Source organism: Hipposideros armiger, unplaced genomic scaffold, assembly GCF_001890085.2.
Source record: "Hipposideros armiger isolate ML-2016 unplaced genomic scaffold, ASM189008v1 scaffold_282, whole genome shotgun sequence".
NCBI classification, from domain to species: domain Eukaryota; kingdom Metazoa; phylum Chordata; class Mammalia; order Chiroptera; family Hipposideridae; genus Hipposideros; species Hipposideros armiger.
Genome location: NW_017731632.1, coordinates 1,299,067 through 1,308,453, shown reverse-complemented (window position 1 = coordinate 1,308,453; position 9,387 = coordinate 1,299,067). Strand labels below are relative to the sequence as shown.

At 65.0% G+C, this 9,387-nt stretch overlaps 1 protein-coding gene across 9 annotated transcripts in view; it reads left to right on the top strand.

The window, feature by feature from the left end:
• FGFR3 (fibroblast growth factor receptor 3) overlaps positions 1-9,387 on the top strand; it is a 16,987-nt gene that overhangs the window by 4,972 nt on the left and 2,628 nt on the right. The window contains exons 3-14 of one of the 9 annotated variants that reach the window (XM_019658092.1): positions 2,006-2,275; positions 2,512-2,565; positions 4,356-4,525; positions 4,604-4,727; positions 4,808-4,998; positions 5,944-6,094; positions 7,347-7,543; positions 7,910-8,055; positions 8,473-8,594; positions 8,677-8,787; positions 8,922-9,112; positions 9,239-9,361. In XM_019658092.1, the coding sequence (XP_019513637.1) occupies positions 2,006-2,275; positions 2,512-2,565; positions 4,356-4,525; positions 4,604-4,727; positions 4,808-4,998; positions 5,944-6,094; positions 7,347-7,543; positions 7,910-8,055; positions 8,473-8,594; positions 8,677-8,787; positions 8,922-9,112; positions 9,239-9,361 (1,850 nt within the window). Of the gene's footprint in view, positions 1-2,005; positions 2,276-2,511; positions 2,566-4,352; positions 4,526-4,603; positions 4,728-4,807; positions 4,999-5,943; positions 6,095-6,722; positions 6,868-7,346; positions 7,544-7,906; positions 8,056-8,472; positions 8,595-8,676; positions 8,788-8,921; positions 9,113-9,238; positions 9,362-9,387 lie in introns of all 9 variants that reach the window. The other 8 variants (XM_019658093.1, XM_019658091.1, XM_019658100.1 and 5 more) reach the window with 8 other exon arrangements.

Sequence of the window (9,387 nt, the reverse complement as noted above, 5' to 3'; positions counted from 1 at the left end):
TTTTTTAAAGATTTTATTGGGGAACTGGGGGAGAGGAACAGTGTTGGGGAATTGGGGAAGGGGACCAGCCAAGTTGTTGTTCTTCAATCTTCGTTGTGGAGGGCGCCAGTCGCCATCTAGCTGGCTGCCCATCGGCAGCTCGTGGCCTCTAAGCTCAAGGTGCCGTGTTCAATCTTAGTTGCGGGTGGGCGTAGCCACCATCCCATGCGGGAGTTGAACCAGCAGCCTTGTTGTTAAGAGCGCACGCTCTATCCACTGAGCCATCTGGGTGGTAGCTTAGCTCAAGGTGCCGAGTTCAGTCTTAGTTGCGGGTGGGTGTAGCCCACCATCGAACAAGCAGTCTTGTTACACCAGCTGAGCCATCCTGCCACTTGTTGGCAGCTCGGCGGCAGCTCAACTCAGGCACAGCATCACTGGCCCATGTGGGAATCGAACCGGTGGCCCCGTTGCTCAGAGCTCGCACTCTTAAGCCAATTCTTAACCAACTGAATCACTTGGCCGGCCCAAGACCCTGGCCGTCTTAGCATTTCCTCATGCTGGCTCCATGTCCCCTGCCTGACACCATCCACTCAGCTGCTGCTGGGTCCCCTCAGGGCTCCCTGTGGCTCAGGGGGGGGGCCTGGTGGATGGGATCGGCAGGGGCGGAGATTCTGCTCCTGGTGTCTGTCTTGGTCTAGGGGTCCCTGGCCTCTGCAGGCACCTAGCAGGGCAGGGTAGTGGGCAGGGCAGGGATCGGCCCCTATTCTCACCCTGGCAGATGCCTGCCAGACCTGGCTGGCCTGGGGGCTGCTCTGTGTCCCCCCCAGCCCCCTGCTGGACTAGGTTGAAGCAAATACTTATGCAGATGGCTTCACCTGCAGTTGCTGCCCAGACCAGACCAGACCGGAACCAACTGCTGTTGCCCTTGGGCTGGGGCCTGGGGCTCAGGCTGCCACACTGCCTGTTCTCCGCCTTCTGGGGGGCCTCAGTCGGCTTCCGGCACTGGGTGGTCCCCACAGGATGTGGTGGCCAGGACTGGGGGGCTGGAGGTCAGGCCAGTTGCCCGCGGACTGTGGGGTCCCCAGACCTTGGACACTCTGGAGACCCTTCTGGTGGGCACGGGGCTGATGGGGATGCCTGAGGTGGGCGGGCAGAATTGGGTCTGTCCAGGGAGCCAGGCACTGGTGTGGCCAGAGTGGGCAGCTGGGCCCTAGAATCTAGGCCATGCATCGGCAGAATGACAAATAACAGTGCAGCAGACCCAGCTGGGTCTGGGGAGGGAGGCCTGCACAGCGGGACCACCCACCCCTGTCCTGGGCCCTAAGCCCGGGCTGCCCGCCTGCGTTGGGCATTGTCTGGCCCTGGCAGGGAGGACGGGGGTGGTGGTCAGTCCCACCAGTAGTGTGACCCTGGGTCTCAGGCCTTGTTGGTCCCTTGGAAGCTGGGCAGCCAGTGGCAAGATTGGGGTCCCTGGGGGCCACTGGTGGGTGTGCGCCCTTGGCACGGACCCTCCACCCCAACCGCTCAACACCTGTAGGGTGAGGTGGGCCTTGGCTTCTCACCCAAGCCTGTGTCTTCATCTGTAAAATGGGGGTTCCAGGCCCCCAATCCCAAATGCAGAATGGGTTTTGAATTTCTCAGTGGTCGAAGAAAATCAATTAAAGAATAATACTTCATGACACTTGAGATTGAACTTTCAGTGTCCATAAATAAAGTTTCATTGGCGTGCAGCCATGCTCATCTGTCTGTCTGTCATGTACGAGAGCGCCGAAGTGGCAGCACGGTGCCTGGGAGGGCCAGGCTGAAAGTGACACCCCCAGCCCTTTGCAGGGCCGCAGGCTCTGGGTGCAGATCCTCCCCTCATCCAGGGTCACCTTGGGCCCTGTCCAGCCCTCGGTGCCCTAGACCCCAGACGCAGCAGCCTCCATCAGCGTGTGTCTGCAGAGTGGGGTGCCTTCCAGGGTTGTTGAGCACCATGTTCTTGGTTTGGGGGCCCCTGCCTCACAGTCACCCATCTCGCCCACAGAGGTCCTGGAACCTGAGCCTGGACAGCAGGAGCAGCTGGTCTTTGGCAGTGGGGACACCGTGGAGTTGAGCTGCCACTCGCCTGCAGGGGGTCCCACGGGGCCCACCGTCTGGGTGAAGGACGGCGCAGGGCTGGTGGCCTCGGCCCGCATCCTGGTGGGGCCCCAGCGGCTACAGGTGCTCAACGCCTCCCATGAGGACGCCGGCGCCTACAGCTGCCGGCAGCGGCTCACCCAGCGTGTTCTGTGCCACTTCAGTGTGCGCGTGACAGGTGAGTGCCTGCCAGTGCCCACTGAGTTCCCGGAGCAACAAGGGTCTGCGTGGCTACTGGTAGAGACGAGGGCACCCCCAGTGGCTCTCTTCAGGACCAGGCTCCCTGCGCCCTCCTGGGCAGGCCAGAGACAGACCCGACGTGGACGCTGCCTCACAGTTGAGGGGCGGCAGGCACCTGGATGTGGGTGCCGGGCGCGGGCCCACTCCCCCACGCCTGCTCTCCTCTCATTGCAGATGCCCCATCCTCAGGAGATGATGAAGATGGGGAGGACGAGGCAGAAGATACAGGTGAGACCAGGTTGCGGGCACGCGGGGCTGGCAGGGGCAGGCACCCGCTTCTCGCCCGACAAGCCCTGCCCTTCCCAGGTGTGGGTCCTCCTGCTCATCAGGCAGGTGGGAGGCAGGCCTGGGGCCCACCTCTCTTGGTCACAAGTGTGGGGTCCCCTCACGTGGGGTGGGAAGGAGTCTGTGCCCGGGCTGGGGAAGTGAGGCCTGTTGGGGCGGGGGGCCATCCTAGGTGTGAGTACACCTGGGCAGGGGGCTCAGGTCTGGCTGCCGTGGGGCCAGTGGACTGGGAGTTTGGGTCAGTGGGAGGTGACTAAGACAGCTCAGGTAGGAGAGGAGGGTGGCTATGGGGTGTCAGGGATGCCAGGTTTGGGCACATCTATTATAAACGGGGTGCCACCAGTGTTACTGGTGGCAGGCTGTGGGCGTGAGAGCAGTTGGGGTGACAGCACCAGGTGTTTTGGCCTGGGACGGTGGCAGGTGGACTTCTCCCAGTTGTGGAAGGGCCCGTTAGGGGAAACGAGGCACCTCTCTGGTTTTGGAGGAGCTGAGTTTGATGCCAAGAGATGGGGGGCTAGGGGCCCTTGTGCACAGAACCCCAGGGGGCCGTCTGTGGTCTAGCCATTGAGGATGTGAGGAGGACTTGTCCAGGAAGAGAGAGGGGAGTGAAAACCCGGAGAAGGGGGTCTTGGGAGAGCGGGGTGTTGTGCTCCTGTGGCCTCCGCCTGGGGGATGGGCTGCAGGAGGGGGCAGGAGAGGCCCTGCCCAAGGAGCTGCCCCACAGTGCCTCTTCCCTTCGGCTGCCAGGAAGGTCACAGCCTGACCCTGCCTGGTTGCTACCTTTCACTCCCTCTGCCAACCTCTTGGTGTGCCTGCCCTCCCAGGCCATCTCGGACAGGTGTCTGTGGGCTCAGGGACACGGAGGCACCCTCCAGCGGCTCCAGCGGCATGAGTCATTGCAGTCTCCGTCCTCGGGACAGCCCTTGCCACAGCCCGCTGGGCCCTAGGTGGCCCTTGAGTTTCTGTCCTTGACCCCGGAGGCCTGAGAGGCACCTCTCCCCAGCGTTTGTGCACACTGCTCCCTGTCTGGGCCTCAGCGCCCTCTGTGAGGTGGCTTCAGGGACAGTGATGCGGCGAGAGGGCTGCCTCCCCCTGGGGGACGCCTCCCCACAGCAGGAACACAGCCCCCACCCCAGCCCAGAGAAGGAGAAAAACCAGTTGGGCTCCGAAGGTGGGGGCGGGGCGGCCTGAAACCTGGATGGAGGGGCGGGGCCTCCTTGCTGTCACGTCACCACGTCAGCCTGTCCCCACCCACGGGCCCTGGAACACTGCAGAGGGTAGCTCAGGCAGGGTCTTGCAGATTCTAGCGGGCACCAGGCCAGCCCCAAGGCTCCTGGTTCTGCGCGTGGCTGAGCCTGGCCTCATGGTAAACTGCCCCCAAGACCTGGCCTTGCCCGTCCATCCAGCTGGACTTTGTGACCTGGGCTGACCCGGCCCCTGTGCCAGCTGGGTCTCCTGGAAGGATAGTGCTCCCCTGGGAGACACTATTTGTCCTGAAGGCTCCGGACCCGTGTGTAACACGCTGGACCGTTAGCTGGAGTGGACACTTGGGGGAAGTGGACAGGAAGGAGAGGGGACATGTGGGCTGGCTTTGAGAATGCTGGAAGGTGGTATCCAGGCTGCTGGGAGCCTTGCCCAGCCCAGGCAGGGGACCTTGAAAGGCCACCACTCCCTACAGAGGGGAAACAGGCTGAAGGGGTGGGCAGTGGCCTTCACGTGCCTCTTGCCAGCAGGGGCCCCTTACTGGACACGGCCTGAGCGGATGGACAAGAAGCTGCTGGCTGTGCCAGCTGCCAACACCGTTCGCTTCCGCTGCCCGGCTGCCGGCAACCCCACCCCGTCTATCTCCTGGCTGAAGAATGGCAAGGAATTCCGGGGCGAGCACCGCATCGGGGGCATCAAGGTGGGCCTGGTGGGGGGGCGCCGGGCCGCTGGGCTCTGGCTGGGCTCGTGCTGCCTGCTCACCCAGTGCCCCCTGCAGCTGCGGCACCAGCAGTGGAGCCTGGTCATGGAGAGCGTGGTGCCCTCAGACCGTGGCAACTACACATGCGTCGTGGAGAACAAGTTTGGCAGCATCCGGCAGACGTACACCCTGGACGTGCTGGGTGAGGCCCGGGGCACATGGGCGGGGGGCAGGCAGGCAGGCGAGCGCCGGGGTGACCCCTAAGCCCCCGTCTCTCCCCAGAGCGCTCTCCACACCGGCCCATCCTGCAGGCAGGGCTGCCAGCCAACCAAACAGCAGTGCTGGGCAGCGACGTGGAGTTCCATTGCAAGGTGTATAGCGACGCACAGCCCCACATCCAGTGGCTCAAGCATGTAGAGGTGAACGGCAGCAAAGTGGGGCCTGACGGCACACCCTACGTCACCGTGCTCAAGGTGGGCACTGTCCCCAGCTGGCCCAGGGGCTCCTGCGCAGGAGTGGGGACAGGGAGGGCGCCCCCAGCAGGGAGGCCCTTTGGGTTAAAGGGACGGTGGTCACGGCCAGGGGTTGGGCCTGTGGGGAAGCCGTGGGGGGCTTGGCTCACCAGGCCCTGCAGTCAGTCCTCAGTCTCCCTGTCTGCTCTCAGGGCTGGCCTCTGCCCTGAGGAAGGGCTTGCAGATGGCCCCCTGGGGTGGGTCCAAACTCAAGGGCCCTCAGCCAGGCAGGTGGCCGCTGAGCCCGCCCAGCACCCTTGGTCTGGGGGCCTGGGCGTTGTGGGTGTGTGTGGAGTGGCGCGCCATCCCGCCTGCCTCCCTCGGCCTCAGGACAGGACAGCCTCAGCTTTGTTCCCACGGCCCCAGGGTGGGGGCCACCCAAGTTGGGATGGTTGCGACACTCGCAGCCCAAAGAGAAACATCTGTTTAGAGACAAGGCGGGCCGACGGGGATGGGGAGCAGGAGGCCAGACCCAACCTGGAGGGGCCGCCAGGGCCCAGTCGGGTGGTGCCTCTGTACCCTGGGCCGCATGGGTGCTCTCAGCCAGCAGTGTCACAGCAGGTCCAGCCGGGACTCGGGTGGGCGGGCCGAGCGCCAGCCTGGGAGGGCCTCTCGGGGTTGCCTGCCAGGGCCATGCTCTGGGTTGTGGAGGGTGGATGCAGACAAGGCGCGTCCTGAGGGACCACCGCCCGCTGCTGTGAGGTGCCTGCACGCCTCCTCCAGGCGGCCTTCCTGGCTGGCATAGCACCATTCATTCCTTGGGGGTCTCCCACTTCCTGCCTTGGAGCCTTGGGATCTAGGGCCGCCCTCGTGGCGGGGTCTGGACTGGGGACACTTCTGCGTAGCCACTCTGTGCCCGGCGGGGCTGCCACGGGCATGCCTGAGCCGGGTCTCTTGTCCCCGCAGTCCTGGATCAGTGAGAGTGCGGAGGCCGACGCGCGCCTCCGCCTGGCCAATGTGTCCGAGCGCGACGGGGGCGAGTACCTCTGTCGAGCCTCCAATTTCATAGGCGTGTCTGAGAAGGCCTTTTGGCTGCGTGTTCACGGGCCCCAAGCAGGTAACAACTCTGTCCCACGCCTGCCTGGCACGCCGAGCTCCAGCTCCGACGCCCTGGCCACGCGCCGTCCTGCACGCCCCGTCCTGCTCGCTCCCCTCCCTGCAGCTCGTGCTCCGCTCTGTACGTGGTCGCCTCTGCAATGCTGGCGCCTCTGGCCTCCACTGTGACCGCCCGCTTCGGGCCCCGTGGCCTGTGCTGACCTACCTGCATCCCGCGCCACCCCCAGAAGGCCCTCTGCCCGCCAGGCCATGCCCTGTGTGGCACCTGCACCCCCCCCCCACCCCTTGCCCCCGTCTCTGCTACCTGCTCACTTCCTGTCTGTCGCCTATCGCCTGCCTGCCTGCCCGCCCCAGTGTTGGCAGTAACCCCTGCACGCTGCCCCTGTGCAGCACGCTGCTGGTCGCACGCCTGGCACTCACCTGGGACAGAGGACTCGCCGTGGTGGAGGGACTGGCTTCGGGCTCGGTGTGGACGCACGAGGCGCAGGACCGCAGCCGCCGTGGTCGTGGCGGTGTTGGTGGCGGCGTTTTCTTTGCAGCCTGGCTCGATCGTCGCCGTGTGGACTCTGGCTCTGGTGCCCGTGGGAGGTGCTGGCGCTCGCCTATCGTGCTCTGTTCTCTCTTTGTAGACGGCGGGCGCTAACACCACCGACAAGGAGCTAGAGGTTCTGTCCTTGCGCAATGTCACCTTTGAGGACGCTGGGGAGTACACGTGTCTGGCGGGCAATTCTATCGGGTTTTCCCATCACTCTGCGTGGCTGGTGGTGCTGCCAGGTATTGGCTCCTGCTGCTGCTTGCTCTGCGTCTGTCCTCTCTGGGTTCTGGCTGGGGACACGCCAAAGCCGCTAGAGATGGGCAAGGACCCTGAGGCTCATAGCCGCCGTGCTGCATGGACCCTTCATGCCAGGCCCTGTGCCTGATATGGGAGCAGAGTCAACTTGGCCCTGTCGTGGCCCAAAAGGGCCTCCCTCGAGCCCCCCACTTCCAGCCGGGCCGCAGCAGCCTATGCGGGGGCTTTGGCGTCTCCCTGGCTGGTGGGCGTGGGTGCTGCTGGCTCTGCTGGGCTCCTCTCCTGGGCCTGCCTTGGGCATTTCTGACCACAGGACTATCACCAAGTGGGGCGTTGAGGCCTCAGCACCCCCCCAGGGCGCTGAGCCCCCGTCCCCGCCCCTGCTGCCTGTGGCTCCAGCCCAGGGCAGCCCGTGGGGCTCCCGTGCGGCTGGGCCAGGCCCCCAATGCCCATGTCTTTGCAGCTGAGGAGGAGCTGGTGGAGGCTGGTGAGGCTGGCAGCGTGTACGCAGGCGTCCTCAGCTACGGGGTGGGCTTCCTCCTCTTCATCCTGGTGGTGGCTGCTGTGACGCTCTGCCGCCTGCGCAGCCCACCCAAGAAGGGCCTGGGCTCGCCCACTGTGCACAAGGTCTCCCGCTTCCCGCTCAAACGACAGGTAACAGAAAGTAGATACCAGGTTCCGAGCTGCCTGTCCACCTGCCCCTAGCCTCCTGGACCCCCCACGACCCCACGACCCCACCCTTCTGGGCTTTGAGCTCAGACACCCTGCTGTATGAGGCGTAGGGCCTGCCCGGGACACGTGTCCCTGCTGTGGGTGGGCCGACTCCTCCCCTGTCGTGGTCACAGCATGGAGCCCGGGTTACTTTAGAGGTCAGATCCCCCCTCCTAGGCCCAGCACTCAGCCCCACCCAGCCCCGCCCACACAGACACAGCCTCAGCCTCACTGTCCGCTGGCTGCATCCCCACCCCCACCCACGCCCCACTGTATGATCCCACGGCACCAACCTGCCCCTGCCGACCCAAGCAGGTGTCCTTGGAGTCCAACTCGTCCATGAACTCCAACACGCCGCTGGTGCGAATTGCCCGGCTGTCCTCGGGGGAGGGCCCCGCGCTGGCCAACGTCTCTGAGCTTGAGCTGCCCGCTGACCCCAAGTGGGAGCTGCCTCGGGCCCGGTCAGTGGTGGAGATGGGACGTGGTGTGCCGGGGCTAGGGCCCTGACCTGGCGGGGGGGCAGGGGCACATACAGGGTGGGATCCTGAGGAGGTGGCGGGGGCACCTCAGAGACCTGATTGGATTCATTTGGGAGCCAGGTAGCAATCAAGGCGACTGTTGGGGCTGTGAGGCTGGGGCCTCGGACAGGTGCTCCTGAGGTGGGGGTAGTGGGTGAGAAGCCACCTGCTCAAAGTGCTCCATCAGAGGGCATGGCAGAGGGTCAGAGGCCAGTGGGGCAGCACCCTTCATCCTCACGTGCAGGCTTGTGGGAGCAAGTATGGAGGGCTTCCTAGAGGTGGTGGCACTGGGCCCCCAAGGCTGCCTGGGACCAGGCTGAGTGGCGGGAGTACTCATTGCCTCTCTGCTTTCACCGCCAGGCTGACCCTGGGCAAGCCTCTCGGGGAGGGCTGCTTCGGCCAAGTGGTCATGGCAGAGGCCATTGGCATTGACAAGGACCGGGCCACCAAGCCCGTCACCGTGGCCGTGAAGATGTTGAAAGGTGATGGAGGCAGGTGGCACGGGGAGCCGGGCTGGGCCTGGCTGGGGGCTGTGCTGAATGACGCGCCGCCCTCTCCACGCAGACGACGCCACGGACAAGGACCTCTCGGACCTGGTGTCGGAGATGGAGATGATGAAAATGATCGGAAAGCACAAAAACATCATCAACCTCTTGGGCGCCTGCACGCAGGGCGGTAGGCACCTTGGCCCGCCAGGGTGTGGGGGGCGGCGGGGTTGGGAGGTGGTCCCTCCGAGGTGCCTGTGCCCGCCGGGGGGTGGGGCACGGCGGGGGTGAGGAGCGGTCCCCCTGAGGCGCCTGTACCCGCAGGACCCCTGTATGTGCTGGTGGAGTACGCGGCCAAGGGCAACCTGCGGGAGTACTTGCGGGCCAGGCGCCCTCCGGGCATGGACTACTCCTTTGACACCTGCAAGCTGCCTGAGGAGCAGCTCACCTTCAAGGACCTGGTGTCCTGCGCCTACCAGGTGGCACGGGGCATGGAGTACCTGGCCTCGCAGAAGGTGAGTAGGTGGGAGGAGAGGGTGCTGCACTGGCTCGGGCCGCAGGGGCCTGGCCTGCAGGGGTCTGAGCGGGGAGCAGAGGGGGCAGCAGCGGGGGTCGGCCTCAGCCTTGGGCCTGTCCCCCAGTGCATCCACAGGGACCTGGCAGCTCGCAACGTGCTGGTGACCGAGGACAACGTGATGAAGATCGCAGACTTTGGCCTGGCCCGTGACGTGCACAATCTTGACTACTACAAGAAGACCACCAATGTGAGCTGGGGCAGGGGGTGGGGGTG